This window comes from Pinus tabuliformis, chromosome 4_2 (genome assembly GCF_031772625.1).
Source record: "Pinus tabuliformis cultivar Carrire ecotype Pingquan chromosome 4_2, CPIR1, whole genome shotgun sequence".
NCBI lineage: Eukaryota > Viridiplantae > Streptophyta > Pinopsida > Pinales > Pinaceae > Pinus > Pinus tabuliformis.
The window spans coordinates 1060015352-1060033709 of record NC_142304.1 but is presented as its reverse complement, the minus strand read 5'-3'; the positions used below and the strand labels follow the sequence as shown (position 1 = coordinate 1060033709).

Genomic DNA, 18358 nt, shown 5'->3' with positions numbered 1-18358 from the left:
CTATATAGTTGGGGTGCCTAGATCACCGATAAAAAGTAAGTCTTGGTTTAACTTTTGATCAATCTGGCATCCTTGCGGGGTAACGAAAATCCTGGATGAACCAGGTAATCGGTAAAGAGACATGCAAATATTTGAATGCCGACATGATACTAAGCATGCCTTACAACTTTATTTAGTAATTAGATGCAGATATTCTAGTGGAGATATAATGCTTCAGCGGTGAAGACACTGGCATGTCAATGTCAGGCCACACACCAGGATTTAATTTCCATGGAGTCATGAATAAGCAGTTAGGGTCAAGTGCAAGCTTGGGTGATTTTTACGGAGGAGTACACCTGTTGTGCAAACTTAGCCCAATGAAAATGTTTATGTTCAGTGATTATCTCCTCAAGGCCCATTTTTTTTTTTTAAATTGTAATGCTTCTCTTGAATTTAAGGGAAGCACTTTCTAAAAAAAAATTAAAATAGATGCAGATGTTGTTTTCAACTTTATCGTTCCTTGGGATCAAAATTTAAGAGGATATTAAAAACAAATATTTTCTCCCTTTTACAATCTTTATGAAAGATTTTAAAACTTACAAGACTCTTTTTTTTTTTTTGTCGGAAAAGGAGATGTCGATACATTCAATGGGTATGTCTGCTATTTTCAGTTGGGTGAGACTAAAGTATTCAGAGCAGAATTGACATTTTCCATAATGATATAAGAAAAACTTGAGAGTTTGTCCTTCATAGCATATATAACTTTATATTTAAACTTACATGTGCTCAACAATAGCCATGCATAGAAAAGGAGAGGGGAATAAGACTAGTTTTGCAACAATAAAAAGGAAAATAAAACTCACACTACATGCAGCTAATGACAATGGACTCAAATTATTATATAGTCTAGTGACACAGTCACTGCTCTCTTATAACACTCTAGAATGTAGAAGAGCTTTGGCCTCCACTAGCATTGTTGTTGTGAGTTGTACTTGCATCACCCAACAAACATGTGAAATCTGATTGCGGTTTTGGAATGTCACCAATGCCTTGAAAATTGTCTCTAATGGATTGGAGTGTGCCCACAATGTCCATCATAGTAGGTCGTCCTTCAGGAGAATCTCTTGTGCAAAGCAAACCCATGCTTAAGGATTGATTGAGGCAGCGAAGATCTTTATCTGCTTGAGTGCTCGCACTAGCCCCTCTCAATAAACTCTTGTCCACCACTTCCCCTAGTTGATTTGGAAAATGGTTACCCACCCATTTCTGTAAGTTCATTCCTTCCACAAACATGGTGTGGGTTGGCTTCTTTCCAGTGAGCATCTCCAATAACACTATTCCATAACTATAAACATCACCTTTTGTTGTGACATGTCCACCCAATCCATATTCTGCATTCAAACATGCTCATCATAAGGTTTCAAATTCAAAATGTTTAATACAAATATAAAACTCATAACATTGTGTAACATGCCATTTAGTTCAAATAATACCTGGAGGAATGTAGCCAACAGATCCCTTAAGTGCAAGTGTAGAGGTGAAAGTTGAATCTTCATCATTTGCAAGGCATATGGTTGCAACCCCAAAGTCTATTACATATGCTGTCATATCTTCCCCAAGAAGCACATTGTTTGGTTTCAAATCACAATGGATCACCTGCATGAAACAATGGTGGTGGAGATACACCATGCCTTGGGCAATGTCTATTGCTATATTCAACCTTTGAATCAATGTCAAGCCACTTTCCACTTCACCATCGGAATATAACCACTTTTCTAAGCTCCCGTTTGGCATAAATGGAAATATCAAAGCTTTCATTTGGAGGTTTGAATAGGAGGTTACCACTCTAATTACATTTCGGTGCTTAACTGCACCCAAAACTTTGCACTCCTTTTCAAAACTTTTGTTAGCTCCTTCATTTTCCAGATTGAAAATCTTGATGGCAACCATCATGCCATCATTCAAAACCCCTTTGTACACTGTCCCAAAAGTACCCACTCCTAACAAGTTAGCATCACTAAATCCATTTGTTGCAGTGATGAGCTCTCCATAGGAAATTCTTCGGTGCCCCACATTTAAGGATGCCCCAACCTCTATAGGAATATTCCTCTTGTGATATAGTCTACACAAGATTCCTATAACTAAACACAACACAATAGTGACTACAATTGCAACAATAGATATGACAACTTTTTTCATATGAGAAAGAATTTTATGTCTATGAGTAGGGCATAGCGACAGATTTACCCAAGGTCCACAGAGACTGGGATTTCCCATAAATGCTGTGGCACCAATCTTTTTGAAAACTCCACCTTTTGGGACTTCTCCTGACAAGTTGTTGAAAGAGAAGTTCAATCGGCTAAGCATTTTGAGATTTGCCAATGTTGTGGGTATTCCACCTGACAAATTGTTGGAGGAGAAATCCATGTCCTGAAGACTTTGAAGTTCACCAAATGACACTGGAATCATACCTTCAAGTGCATTCCAAGAAAGATTTAGGTATTCTAGTTCTTTGCAGCTTGCAAGCCCACTTGGAATATTACCAATTAGCCGATTTGCAGAAATATCTATAGCCTGAAGCATATCCATCTTTCTTAGTTCCAAAGGCAAGCGACCCTCTAATAAATTGTTTGAAAGATTGAAATAGAGAGCTAAATTTGCAAGACTTGCAATTGTTGGAGGTATCTCCCCACTTAGCTTGTTGTATGAAAGGTCTAGCATTAATAAGTTCACACATTTCCCTACATTCTTGGGTATTCTATCTGATAATTGGTTCATATGAAGATCTAGATATCTTAGTTGCTGGAGGCTAGTAATAGAATCAGGGATCCTTCCAGAGAGATTATTTTCAGAAATATCTATGAGCCCTAAGCTTTTGAGTTGCCCCATTTCTGTTGGAATGGTTCCTTGTAAATTGTTTCCATTCATATATAACCTTTCCAACCTTTGAAGCATTTTAAGTGAACTTGGAATTGCCCCCGTAAAAAAATTATACTGTAAACAAAGAAATGTTAAACGTGTCAAATTTCCAATCTGTGGAGGTATTTCCCCAACTAATGCATTTGTGCCCACGTTTAGGGAATCTAATCCTTTGGAGAGGGAACCTATAGAAAAGGGCAAACGTCCCGTGAGATGATTGTAGCTTAAATCTAGTTCTCGTAGGGTAGAACAGTTGGTTAGCATAGTAAGGATGGGCAAGTTTGTGGTGCTGCCGCTAACCAATTGATTCGTATCTAAGTAGAGCACTTGGAGCTGCGTCAACTTACCCAACTCCATGGGCACTATACCGCGGAGTTGGTTATACGAAAAGTCGAGCGTTTGAAGGTTGGTACAGTTGATGAGCGAAGCGGGGATGCTGCCACTCAACTGATTCCCACTCAGAACGAGCATTGTCAACGGCATGTTCCTGCGACACAAGTCCACTGGAACGTGACCAGTCAACAGGTTTTGACCGATATCCAAAACTCTAAGATTGGTGAAGTTAGAAAAGGAAGATGGGATTTCTCCCGTGAGATGGTTAAAACTCAGAAGTATTACAGATGCGGAAGGTGGACTCTCGGGAAGGTATACTTCCCCAGTGAAGGTTGTTGATATGTTTCTGGAGCAGGACGGGATTCTACCCGTCAAATTGTTTTGCCATAAGCCTAAGAATTGTAACTTGGGGAGATTGCACATTATTTCCGAGGGAATATTTCCTACGAGCTCGTTAGAGTCCATAGAGAAAATCCGTAAACTACGGCAACGGCCAAGAGTGAGCGGAATAGAACCGTGGAGTTGATTCATATACAGGTCAAGTTCTTTTAGGCGAAACAAATTTCCCAATTGATAGGGAATGTGACCCTGGAAACTGTTATTGGCAAGGTCAAGTATTCTAAGAAAGGAGAGATTGCCTAGAAGAGGAGAGATTGTACCTTGCAATTCCAAGGATGAAACATCGAGTGAAACCACTCTCTGTCTGCGCCGACTGCATATGACACCTCTCCACCCGCAGAAGGAAACATTGGGTTTCCACGTAGTGGTTAATGACTGCCATGGATCATATGTAATTCCAGACAGGAATCCAAGCAGAGCCTCTTCATCGGAAGCATTGCCGTGATGAGCATGCCGGTGGTCTGACAACTGAAGGGCGGAAGAAAATGTGAGTGGAGTGGGAAAGAGAATGGAAAAAGAAGAGAGGAAAAGTAACGTGCATAAAAGGAAGGGAGCGTTACAGATCTGCATCTTCGACTGCTCTCACAGGAATAGGAATGGGAATGGTTTGAGTTTCTTGGTTTATTTATAGGAATTAATTAATAAATCTTTGAACGCTAAATGCATTGCGCGCTGATAAAGATAGAAATTCAAACGGAACAAATATTAAAAAGCCTAGAGTCCTCCGAGCCGCTAATTTTCCACAACAGAAGAAACGCACATTGGTAATCTAATTTAATAAAATAGCGCACTTCGATAAATTACTCGAAAACCACTGTCTCGTCTTTTACTTTATAAGGATAGAAATTCAAACGTCACACAATGAGATAGAACACTGGGAAGCTATATTTAATTGGCCATACGCCCATTAATGCGGTCAGCCGTATATGTCTGACTGTTAGAGTTAAACCAGTTACCGGAAAATATATACAACTTGACCATGGTTCTATAAACTGGGAAATAAAGATAGCCTCAAAAAAATAGCGCTGCGATAAAACTGGGAAACAAAGGTGGCCTTAGAAAAAAGCACTGCAATAAAACTGTTTACAAGAACTTCTGAACTGTACTGTTTACAGATGGAGAAATCGTGTGGAAATTTTTCGGTGGGCTAATTTTTAAATACGAATTTACATATGGAAATTAGTAGTCATAGGGCCTCATGATTAAAATATTGTAAAATACTAAATCCTAAAGTTCACATTGGAGAAATCTGGTGGAAAAAGTTCGGTGGGCCATGGAAATTACTAGTCATCGAGCCTCGTGACCAAAATATTGTAAAATACAAAATTCCTCCGTGGCGTGCCCATACGGATAGAAGTTTGAGCGGGAAGAAATATTGTAAAATTTTGAAGTCCTCCATGACGCTAAAATGTTGAAGTCCTCCATGACGCTAATGAGAATTTTCCATTCATTTTCCACATCTTCACGGCATAGAAAATGGGAGAATCGCAATTTCCTGTGGACGACGACGACGGACCAACCAGCGCATATATTTAATTTCTTCGTATCCCTGCCTTATTTCCTTATTTCACTTTCTCTCGATCTTTAAATAATTTCACATTCACTTCCTCATCAAATATTCCAGTGTCTTTGTGTGTAAGCAATAATTTCTTCACACAACCTCTCTTTCTATGCCTTGCCTTCTGGACATATCACAGGAGTGATTTCTCCTTATCCGTCAATCCATTAATGCACTCTGATAAATTCTGCAACATCATGACAGTGAGCTTTAACATCTTTTTAACTCTCCTTAGAATGTTAGGAAAGATAATCATCAAAATACATATTTTATTATATATTTTACATTAAACTAATTAAAAAACACCAAGTTTAACTTATTACAACGCCAAGTTCCTACACTTTATTTCACCCAGCCACTCACTATAAACTTAATGGACTTAAAAAAAACTTAATTAACTAGAAAAAATTTAAATTAGAAAAAAGGTTTAAAAATCAAGGATATGCAAATAAAAAAATTTGTGGTTGCTATAGCATATCAATATTTAAGTCTTATTTTTTCCTTTTTCCAAATGATTGTTTTTGCAAAAGTTTGTCATCTGGTATCATATTAGTGACTAGTTGTAAGTGGATATTGAAAGAACACTTTAAGAAGATTTTGTTTAGTGAAGTAAGAATTTGATTATGCATTTGTGTTATTGGAATCCAACTTCCTCGAAAATTATGAATCTAATTTATAAAAAAAATTCAAAAAAAAACTGAACTCTTTATTAAGAAAATAAAAAGTTACATAGTGGACGCAATGAAGCATTCATATATAAAAATGTATGTTCACCCTTATTAGAAAGTGTAGCACAACGTATTGAGGCAAAGAGAAAAAACAACTCTTTGCTCAATACAAGAAGTTCACCAACTGTAAGAGAATATTAACTATCATAGAGAAATCGGGTCTCTCTGTACATACAGAAAAAACAACCTGAAATATCCAAAAACTTGAGACAAAAATGTAGAGTCTGTTACAACAATAAAGGGGATAACAAAAAAAATTGTGAAAATAATCCCATAAGCCGCAAAGTCCCTAGAGCATAAAACATAAATGTACAAAAACTTTTTAGAGGAATAGACGTTGGTCCGTCTCATTAACCCGCCCATGGTCCATTGAAATTATATTCCAGCAGTCCGGAACTTGCTGAAGACCTTTTTTAGAAAATTGTCGGCTTCCATATTTCTTTCCCTGTAAATGTGATAGAAAGAAACGTCAAGAAAAGATGATTTGATGTAAAGGATATCATCTAAAATAGAATTCAAAATTAGATTTTGACATCTCTGCTCATTGTTTGTCCATTTAATCACATTCATGGAGTCACGAAAAATATGAGTTTAACCAATATCCAGTTGCCTTAACCAACACAGAAGAAGCTTTAAAGATTTTAGTTCAGCATAGCTATTAGTCCCAGAACCAAGTCCCATAGATTCTTTGAGGGAAAAATTGTTACTTAAATGGATGATGATCCCAACCCCACAAACACCCTGCGCATCCGAAGCCCCATCGAAATAGGCCCAAGGGATGTTAGGCCTGATGAATTCAGCCTGTATAGGCTGAGCTGGAAAGGCAGGAATGATATAAGGAATCAAAGAAAAAATGGAAACCAATTGAGATACAGTAAGGAACGGATCACGAGCCCTATCCTGAAAAGTACTATGGTTTCGGGGCAACTAGGCCCCCCAACAAACAATTGGGGGAATGTTTCTAAAGTGAGGATCTGAAACCCCAGACCACCACTGATGCCAAGCATCCTCCAAAGAGATCCCATCCCATGGAGAATACAAACCCACATTTTAAAAAAAGAACCCCAAAATACTTTCTGTAATTGGACATAAAAGAAATAAATGAGTAGAGGATTCATCATTGACTTTGCAAAGAGGGAACCTTCCTGACCCATGCTTCTTTCTTTTTTGTAGATTGTCTCAGGAGGGGATTTTGTTCCACATAATACACCAAAAAATAAAAAAATAAACCTCAATTTTGCCAGGCAACTAAGTTTCCACAAGGACGTGAACCACCATTTTCTTGGGTCTCCAAACCTCATGTTCATTTGTAGACCATAGCCGAACTTTGGAGCATAAGAATCACTTGGAGAGAAAACCGAAACCAGCACATCAAGTTTTTCTTTTATATGAACATTTGTACACTCGATTTCAAGAAAGTAATTCTTCCAAATGTCCACCCACCTGGGTTCAAGAGTTAAGTCCTCAACACTCCACCACACCTGAAACCATAAGGAATTAGTGGCCTCATTTGAAATTTGATTTAAAGTGTAAATCCCCCTTGTTGCGAGAAAAACCCTTAACACCCTTGGAAGGGTGAAAGACTCATTGCAGCCAACCCATGAATCCATACCCACCTAGACACTAGAACCATTACCAACCAGTAAGGAAAGGCCATCCCTGATAATGTTAAAAGAATCTAATGTTGCCTTCTAGGTGATCGATGAGTTTCCAATATTTCTTTCCCAAGACCTCATCTAGTCTATCACATCTAATGGATCAATATAGTTCCTCTTTATCATCGAAGTCCATAGAGTATCCTTTGTTAGAAGGTTCCAACCAGACTTTGCGGCCAGGGATCGAGAAAAACATGGGAGATCCTTAATGCCCCAACCCCCTTTGTCTTTGGGTGAGCAAAAGGATGAAGGCAGTGCGGGCAGTAGAAATGCACAAATTTTCCAGGGAAGGCAGTGCAGGCAGCAAGGGACACTGGCAGTGAGAACTACACAGATTTTCAAATGAGTATGGGAGTGGGCGGTGGGATCTTGCTGGCCAAAACTGCGCAAAACTAAGAGGCAGTCATGCAAGACATGTCTGCGTAGTTTTTACGCTGAGCGGGGTGTTAGGAAGCTGGTGGATAGTCCAAGAAAATTAGGCAATTTTCAGGAGGAGCAGCAAGCTGGCTACCAGGGAGACTCACTGACAAAACTGCACAATTTTATGAGACAATGCAGCGATAGGTAGCGTGTGCATGTCCCTCTTTTCTACGCAATTTCTTCAGTTAGTGTGGGCATGCAGGATGACAACTTCTACTTAATTTTTGGGATGAGTGCAGCTCTGGGTCACTACCGAAGTCAAGTTCTCCAGTTGACCAGTGGGAGGCTTTATGGATCAGCTTGCCAGAAGTGAAAACTGAGATGGCTTCTTAGGCAACTTCTTTGTTGTTTTGGGTGATAGTTAACTAGGTTGATTCTAGGATTGCATAGTGCAGACTGCTTGGGAGGTAGCCTCAAGCTTTGTGCAATTCTGGGCAGCACTACTTTTTCACTGAGGGCTGAGACTACGCAGTGCGGCTTAGTAGAGGTCCAACTGATGGAGGGTGGTATGGTCAAGAGATCTTGGGGAAAATGGTTAACTGTGTGAGCGGGTGAACTCGTGTATACATCACCTTACAAAAACACACTCAACATGACTTGATGATAAGACATCTCGAACCAACAAGACAACATATGCTCAGTGTCACTGACTAAGGGATTGTCTAATGGTGAAAGCAATAAGTGTGACACTTTGGATAGACCTTTGGACGACCGTGACGACACTTGTGCGAAAGTGATTACAACATCGTGTGTGAGTGCCATAGATATTTACATAGTGAACACAACTCAAACACAAATCTTTAACATTACCAGAAAAAGGTCACAAGCATGACATAGAAATCAACACGCTGAAGAAGACACTTGGTCAAACAAGAGGAAAGGAAGAAATACATGTAGACGAGACAAATGAAATGACCTCTTGTGTTTGTGCACATGCATGTTACTAAGGACAGGATGATATGAAAATGACAAGCAGTCCTGCAAATTCAACTAAGATGGGTACTTCAAAAGTTTTTCTTTCCTTACCATACTTACCCTTGAGATGATCATGAATCTGATGGAGTTTTCATGTAAGCTTGATCTTTTTCCATTACTTGGTCTCTTGGTCCTTCTCCTCGACTCCTTAGGAGTGATCTCATCATGTAACCTTTTCCTGTAGTCACTGAGCGATGGATCAGCGTGGTTTCAGTGAGAGGTGACTGCTGCCTGGATGAGGCCATGGGAGGCCCATTTGTGCAGTTTCTGAATGCAATATAGACAAAGTAGCTTGGACAACACTGCGCATTTTTTAGGCACAGGACACTATTGTGGGATGGAAGTCCTGGGAGGACACCTCTATGCATTTTCTGAGTGCAGTGCGGCCCGGGTAGCTGAGAGGCAATACTGCGCAGTTTCTGGGTGCAAGTCCGACTAAGTAGCTGATGGACAATACTGCACAATTTATGTTGATAGCAGGTTCCGGCTGGGGAAGGACACTAGAGGAAACCACTGTGCAATTTTGGATGCCAAGGGATGTTGGGTCTCTGTGCACTACGGGGTTGCAGCAGGCAAAGGAGGAAGCTTGATGGATGCAAAAGCCAAGTGCAAAATTTTGGGAAGCTGGATGAGGCTAGGTTTCTTGGGAAATGCCTGTGTGAGATCAATGACATAGATGTAAACAGTGATAGGACTTGACTGTGATTGCACATGGACACTTAGTGACACAACGTAGACCATCCAAAATGCATAAGACATACTTTTCTTAATGCAACAACCTTCGTGACAAGAGTGCGTGAAGTGAGTGTGAAACATGTCTATGTGATGACAACCACTCATACGCACACAATTCCCTTGAAGCAAAACAACATTCCCTTTGTATGCCAAACAACAACCCTTATGCCCGAAGGTGACACGTGCCACTTAAAGGTGAAAACATGAACAACTCTTAAGATTAAGGAGGGGAAGCTTGAGATCATCAACTTACCAACAAGTGACCAAGGAATGATCGATCGTAGGATCCAAGGTAGGCTCTGCGATTTGCATGCGAGCCAAAATTTTGGAGGGTGGTTGTAGCCGCTAGAAAATGTATGTATTTTGTTGTATGCTAGGTGTAGGTGTATGTGTGGTGTTTTACACCGGGTGTAGGTGTATGCATTGTGTTGTTCACTGAGTGTGGGTGTATGTATTTTGTTGTATGTCAGGCGTAGGTGTAAAGGTGATGTTTTACATTGGGTGAAGGTGTATGTATCGCGTTTTTGTATACATCGGGTGTAGGTGTACGCATTGTGTTGTATACCATGTGTAGGCGTATGTGTGGTGTTTTAGACCGGGTGTAGGTGTATGTGTTGTGTTATGCACCGAGTGTAGGTGTATGTATTATTTTGTACATCAAGTGTAGGTGTATGTGTGATGTTTTACACTGGGTGTAGATGTATGCATTTTGTTGTGCATTGGGTGTAGGTGTATATGTTGTGTTGTAAACCGGGTGTAAGTGTATGTGGTGTATGTCGAGTGTAGGTGCATGTATTGTGTGGTGTTGTACACTGTGTGTGGGTGTATGCATGTGGGATACACTATGTGTATATGTACGTGGTTTAAGATAAGTGAAGGCACTAGGTTCTTGCGGGGTGTGGAAACTGATCCATTGTGTGTACAAAAGGATAAACGACAAAGGTGGAAATAAATGACTAATTGAAAGATAAGTATAAGTATGTTTCTTCAATTTTAGTTATGCATGTGATCTTTGTTTCTAATTTATGATGGTAGAATGTGATCTATGATTCTGGTTTATGATGATTGCATGTGATTCATGACTTTGATTTATGATGGTTGAGTTTTGAGCTAATCGAATGTGATATGTTTATACATGATGATTTGATCAAAGAGCTAGTTTGACTTGTTGTGACAGGAAGTAAAAAAAGTTGCAGGTGTGCCTTATTGACGAGCTACCAATAAGCTTTGAATTGATTTTATTTCAATTAATTTTGAATCTAATGGAGGCTATGTTCTTGGTACAAGAAGCATGGGAAATGCTTGTTTTGGGTGGTTGAAACTGACTACAAGAATTAGCAGTAGCAGCAAAAAGAAATTCGAACAAACAACAGTATGTTGGTAAAGCACTTTAGGAGCAGGGCCATTGTGGGACACTAGTACCTAATAGTGCCCATTGATTTCCATGAGCATGATATGACCGTTATTATGGTTTTGAGGTAGGGATATGACTTGGATTTTATACCTTTCAATGCGAGTAAACATTCCAAGGGATGGATCACCTGGCAAAGGGGATGTCAAGGAACTTGGAAGGTGAGTGACTGCACAGAAGGGGGTGAACGGATTGCCTAAGGGACTGTGTAGTGGAGAAGGGAAGGCCAAGGAATGGATTTGTTTTATTTATCAGCATTTCCATATGGAATCAGATGCACATTGAGAGTGGGCCCTGGAACAATGAGCTGATAATTGTTCACGTAGTGTAGGACCATAGCATTGGACATTGGATGCAGGTTTGACTTTGGCAGTGGATTATGGAATTCCTGGGAAGGAGGTGAATTAGGGTATTACTTTGAGGGTGGAGTTGTGAGCCTCTGGATCCCTTTGTTACAGATGCAGGCATTGTACCCTTTTATTTGTTGGGTGAGAAAATGTGTATATGTGTATATTATTGTAATATTGTATCAAGCTGGATTTATAAAGCTCCATAGGCAATATGAATATTTTTTGGTTGAAGAAAATGTGCATGAGTAGATATGTGGTTGTTATTGTGACTATCATAATGAGTTGTGTTATAAAGATCTAGTAAATGGTATGATTGTCATGTTTTCAGCAGTTGCTCATTGTAAATATTGCGACGAGTTGTGTTATAAAACTCCATAAGTAGTATATTATTGTTTTCAGTGATTTGTTGGTCATAGGTGTCATAGAACATAAGGACGGTATTCCCCCAAGGGGGAGGGTTCTGTAACAACCCTAGTTAAAAACCCATGTAAATATAAAATAAGACCAAGATCATGGGACACTTATTCCAAGATGAATGTTGGGCAAGGCATCCCAATGGGCATTCATTGGTTTATTATGGCTAAAGTGAAATTGGAAAAGACTTTGAAAAGGCAGAAGGAATTAATTTCCATTTTATTTATAAAAATAAAGGAAAATAGGATAAAACGAAGTTGAAAGGTCACAAAATTGCATGTGAGGAAAATTGAAGGAAAATAGAGGAAAATGAAGAAATTAGAGGCCTCAATGATAAAAAGGCTTCTGAAGATCAGTTCATGGCTTTTTTCAATTCAATTTTTGAGCTCTCTATTCTATTCTCTCTCTCATACTCTTGCACACTTAGATTTTTTTTGGAGCACTCTTGGAGCATTGTCACATACTTTGTATTTGGAGCAAGAAGGCAAAGGAAAAGTAGGAAAGTGAAATGGGACAATGAGATCAGAAACTACAGTGGAATTTCTTTACAGGGACCAAGTTGCATGTATGATTTCCTTTCTAGTTTTTTCATGCATGGCATATGCATGTGGTTATTTGGTTATGATTTGTCATTGACATGGAGGATTACCTCTTGATAGTGGTTTTCTCTTAGCCTTTCCATTTCCTGGATAGCCATGGTGTTGTGGGTTAACCTTTTGTTTTCTGGTTGGTGCTCATGTTCCTTATGGTTGTCGGTTGAGTTATTAGTTCCTGGAGCCTTGGTCGGACAAACACTTTGGAAGCCCTGTAACAACTTGGGTTGAGTTACTAGTCCTGGAAGCCTTGGTTGGACAAACACTCGAAAGCCCTTGGTGGGTTGAGTTACTAATCCTCAAAGCCTTAGTTGGACAAATTCTATAGATCCCAATGACAACTTTGGGTTGAGTTACTAGTCTTGGAAGCTGGGTTGGAACAAAGGCTCTAGAGCCATGAAAAACTTAGATAAAGACTGATCTGGTGATGATTAGTGGTGTCCGACTATGATGTGGAATCATTGGTTTAGGGTTGAGGTTGTTTGGCCTCTAGAAACCTTCGTTGGACAAGAAGCCCTTGGTGGGTTGAGTTACTATTCCTCGAAGCCTTAGTTGGACAAATTCTATAGATCCCAATGACAATTGTGGGTTGAGTTACTACTCTTGGAAGCTAGGTTGGAACAAAGGCTATAGAGCCATGAACAACTTAGATAAATACTGATCTGGTGATGATTAGTGGTGTCCAAATATGAGGTGGAATCACTGGTTTAGGGTTGAGTTTGTTTGGCCTCTGGAAGGCTTGGTTTGGTTTTCTTGGTTTATTCCATAAGATCCCACATTCATGGTTGGAATATGGCACAATGGTGATTGGTTGAAAGAGATATTTGGTTTAGCCCAATCTATGGTCAGGTGGTATGTGGAAGTCCTTGACTTGGTGGATTTGCATATGTCAATAAGAGACATTTTCCTCTTGTGTTCTATGTGTAAATGTACGTGATATTATGTGGCTATGATGGTTGTTCGATTATTGTTTTATCTAGTTATTGTTGGAAATACTGTGGGGGGATTTCGGGGGTGACAACCCTTTTGAACTTTGTGATATATATATATATATATATATATATATATATATATATATATATATATATATATATATATATATATATATATATATGGCTCCTCCGTTTGCTCCTCTTGCTCCAATGTGGCTCCTCTGGCTTGGTCTGCTCCTCTTGGCTCCGTTTTCTCCTCGAATATTGCCATATTGACATCAATGACAATCTGTGTCCAACAATCTCCCCCTTTGTTATTGATGGCAATATTCTTCTGCTCTCCCCCTTTGACATCAATGGCAAAGGAATGCATACGGACTCCCCCTGTCAAAATGCTCCCCCTGTCCTGCTGCATATTTATGAAAGAACTTGAGTGATGATAAAGAAATAACCCCCATCTTTTGATGCAGATGTTCGAATGCTTCTAGATGAAGAGGTTTTGTGAAAATATCAGCTATCTACTCCTTAGTACTGATATATTCTAGGACGATGTTTTGTTCAGCTACTTGCTCACGGAGGAAATGATACTTGATTGGTATGTGTTTGGTTCTTGAGTGCATCACTGGATTTTTGTTGAGACTGATAGCACTTGTGTTGTCACAATAAATGGTAATTGGTTGATTTGTACATATGTCGAGATCTTTTAGAGCTTCCTTCATCCATAGTATTTGAGTACAACAGTCTACTACAACAATATACTCGGCTTCGGCTATGGATAATGATATGGATGAATTTTTTTTGCTGAGCCAGGATACCAAACAGTCTCCTAGGAAGAATGCATTTCCACTAGTACTTTTCCGATCATCTATACTTCCAGCCCAATCAGCATCGGTGTATGTAGTTACAGTCAGTGTTGAGTTCTTTGGGTACCAAAGACCGAAATCAGAAGTTCCCTTCAGATATCTGAGAATTCTTTTTACAGCTAATAAATGGGATTGTTTGGGAGCAGATTGAAATCTTCCCACCATTCCTACTGCTTGCATTATGTCTGGTCATGTAGCTGTTAAGTATAGAAGGGCTCCAATCATTGACCTGTAATGAGTTGCATCTACTAGAGGGGAGTCATCATCTTTGCTCAGTTTGCAGTTTGTGGTCATAGGTGTGCTCATGGGTGCATAGTGCTCCATTCCATATTTTTTGAGCATGTCTTTTAGATATTTGGTTTGAGATATACACAATCCTGCTCTAGTTTGAGATATTTGAAGTCCAAGTAAATGGGACAACTCTCCTATCATTGACATCTCAAACTCTTTTGACATGTTTTGAGAAAATTCATGGCTCATTTCATCATTATTACTAGCAAAAATCAGATCATTGACATAAACAAGAGCAGCTAGTAACTTACCTTGATCTGTCTTTATGTATAGATTACTTCCAGTCACTCCCTTTTTGAAGCCTTGTTGTTGTAGATAGTGATCCAGTCTTGCATACCAAGTTCTAGGAGCTTGTTTCAACCCATATAAAGCCTTTTTCAACTTACAAACTAAGTCCTTTCCTGCTGTTAGATCAAAGCCTTCTAGCTGCTCCATGTAGACTTCCTCTTTGAGTTCCCCATTTAGAAATGTTGATTTCATGTCCATTTGATAGATTTTGAATCCTTTTGAGCAAGAAAATGCTAAGAACATTCTGATAGGTTCCATACGGGCCACTGGTGCAAATGTCTCTTCAAAGTCAATTCATTCAATTTGTGAATAGCCTTTGCAAACAAGTCTTGCCTTGTTTCTGATAACCTGTCCTTCCTCATTCATTTTATTTTTGAACACCCATTTGGTTCCTATTATGTTTTTTTCCTTTGGACGAGGTACCAGCTCCCATGTCTTGTTCTTCTTAATTTGGGACATTTCTTCTTCCATGGCTTTTACCCAATGAGGATCCTTACTTGCTTCTGCAAATGTTTCTGGTTCTATCATAGATAGGAGGACAATGACTTTTCTCTCGGATGTGGTTGTTATCCTTCTTCGGGTCTGCACAACTTCATCTCTATCACCAATGATCTGTTCTTCTAGATGATATCTTTGGACATACTTCATCCTTGAAGGGGTATTAGGTGGTTCTCTTTCCTCTTCTTCTTCCTTATCTATTTCTTCTTCTTTAGATTCTTCTTCTTCAATGAGAGAGTCATCTTCATGTTCTTCAATTTCCTTTTTTAGAAGATGTTCATCAACCTTTACATCAATTCTTTCCACTATTTTCTTCAGTCGATAATTGTAGCACTTGTAAGCCTTGCTCCATGTAGAGTATCCAAGAAATATCCCTTCATCAACCTGAGAATCAAACTTTCTTGGTGAACCATCCTTTATTTTTATGAAGCACTTGCTTCCAAAGATCTTGAAATACTTCACCGAAGCAGGTCTTCCTTTCCATAGCTCATAAGGAGTTTTTTCACAATTTGGTCTTAATTGAGTTTGATTCAGTGTATAGACAACTGTCCCTACTGCTTCTCTCCAGAATCTAGGTTGTAAGTCTGCTGCTAATAGCATAGTTCTTGCCATTTCTTGGATTGTTCGGTTTCTTCTTTCAACTACCCCATTTTGCTGAGGTGTTCTGGCAGCCGAGAATTCTCTTTTAATTCCATGAATATTACAGAACTCACTAAACTCGTTTGATGTGAATTCTCCTCCTCTATCTGTTCTGAGACACTTAATTTTTGAATCTTTTTCATTTTCTACAAGGGCTTTTAGATTCTTAAAACACTCAAAAGTTTCAGATTTATACTTTATGAAGTATATCCACATCATTCTAGTATAATCATCAACAAATAACACAAAGTACCTTTCTCCTTGGAGTGCTTGATTTCTAGTTGGCCCACACACATCAGCATGGATGATCTCCAAGGGCTTCGATGTACAGTGTTCCTTTGTCTTGTGGCTAGTTTTGGTTTTCTTTCCATGTTGACATCAAGTTTTGCTTTTATATGAACATTTGCACACTCGAGTTCAAGAAAGTAATTCTTCCAAATGTCCACCCACCTGGGTTCAAGATTTAAGTCCTCGACACTCCACCACCCCTGAAACCATAAGGAATTAGTGGCCTCATTTGAAATTTGATTTAAAGTGTAAATCCCCCTTGTTGCGAGAAAAACCCTTAACACCCTTGGAAGGGTGAAAGACTCATTGCATCCAACCAATGAATCCACGCCCACCCAGACACAGAACCATTACCAACCAGTAAGGAAAGACCATCCCTGATAATGTTAAAAGAATCCAATGTTGCCTTCTAGATGATCGATGAGTTTCCAGTATTTCTTTCCCGAGACCTCATCTAGTCCATCACATCTAGTGGATCAATATATTTCCTCTTTATCACCGAAGTCCATAGACTATCCTTTGTTAGAAGGTTCCAACCAGACTTTGCGGCCAAGGATCGAGAAAAACATGGGAGATCCTTAATGCCCCAACCCCCTTTGTCTTTTGGGCGAGTAATTTTCTCCCATGCTACCCATGGAAGGACCTCTTCATCCTTTGCACTTGCCCATAGAAAATTACCACAGATCTTTCTGATTTACGAAAGGATGCGTGACATTATGCGGGAGCTGGATCACCTAGGAGGTAGAAATGCACAAATTTTCCAGGGAAGGCAATGCGGGCAGTAGGGGACACTGGCAATGAGAACTACACAGATTTTTAGATGAGTATGGGAGCGGGCGGTGGGATCTTGCTGGCCAAAACAACGCAGAAATAAGAGGCAGTCATGCAAGACATGTCTGCATAGTTTTTGAGCTGAGCGGGGTGTTAGGAAGCTAGTGGACAGTCCAAGAAAACTGGGCAATTTTTAGGAGTAGTAGGCTGGCTGGCAGGGAGACTCACTGACAGAACTGCACAATTTTATGAGACAATGCAGCAATAGGTAGCATGTGCCTATCCCTCTTTTCTGCACAATTTCTTCAGTTAGTGCGAGCATGCAGGCTGATAGCTTCTGCGTAATTTTTGGGATGAGTGCAGCTCTGGGTCACTACCCAAGTCAAGTTCTCCAGTTGACCAGTGGGAGGCTTTATGGATCAGCTTGCCAGAAGTGAAAACTGAGATGGCTTCTTAGGAAACTTCTTTGTTTTTCTAGGTGACATTCAACTAGGTTGATTCTAGGATTGCACAGTGCAGACTGCCTGGGAGGTAACCTCAAGCTTTGTGCAATTCTGGGGAGCAGTACTTTATCACTAAGGGCTAAGACTATGCAGTGCAGCTCAGTAGAGGTCCAACTGATGGAGGGTGGTATGGTCGAGAGATCTTGGGAAAAATGGTTAACTGTGTGAGCGGGTGAACTCGTGTATACATCACCTTGCAAAAACAAACTCAACTTGACTTGATGGCAAGACCTCTTGAACCAACAAGACAACATATGCTCAGTGTGACTGACTAAGGGATTGTCTAATGGTGAAAGCAATAAGTGTGACACTTTGGATAGACCTTCGGACGACCGTGACGACACTTGTCCGAAAGTGATTACAACATCATGTGTGAGTCCAATAGATATTTACATAGTGAACACAACTCAAACACAAACCTTCAACATTACTAGAAAAAGGTCACAAGCATGACATAGAAATCAACATGCCGAAGAAAACACTTGGTAAAACAAGAGGAAAGGAAGAAATACATGTAGAGGAGACAAATGAAATGACCTCTTGTGTTTGCGCACATGCATGTTACTAAGGACATGATGATATGAAAATGACAAGCAGTCCTGCAAATTCAACTAAGAGGGGTACTTCAAAAGGTGTTCTTTACTTACCATACTTACCTTTGAGATGATCATGAATCCGATGGAGTTTTCATGCGGTCTTGATCTTTTTCCATTACTTGGTCTCTTGGTCCTTCTCCTCGACTCCTTAGGAGTGATCTCATCATGTAACCTTTTCCTGTAGTCACTGAGTGATGGATCAACGTGGTTTCAATGAGAG

The 18358-nt window shown here is 39.7% G+C and overlaps 1 protein-coding gene across 1 annotated transcript; it reads right to left on the bottom strand.

Annotated features, from left to right (window-relative positions):
* Positions 1-918: 918 nt before the first annotated feature.
* LOC149173254 (receptor protein-tyrosine kinase CEPR1-like) lies at positions 919-4271 on the bottom strand. Its single transcript, XM_089427894.1, has 2 exons — positions 3891-4271; positions 919-1370 (listed from the first exon to the last, which is right to left on the bottom strand). Exons 1-2 carry the CDS (start codon positions 4198-4200, stop codon positions 919-921), a joined length of 762 nt encoding a protein of 253 aa, XP_089284020.1. The 5' UTR covers positions 4201-4271.
* Between the last annotated feature and the right edge of the window lie 14087 nt (positions 4272-18358).

What these genes read in the sequence shown, in the direction of transcription:
- LOC149173254 (XM_089427894.1), bottom strand. Translation starts at nt 4,200, where the DNA reads ATGCAGATCTGTAACGCTCCCTTCCTTTTATGCACGTTACTTTTCCTC. An exon ending in TTCATCCTTGGAATTGCAAG is followed by an intron (nt 1,371 to 3,890) that starts GTACAATCTCTC and finishes GTTTGAATGCAG; the next exon opens with AATATGGATTGGGTGGACAT.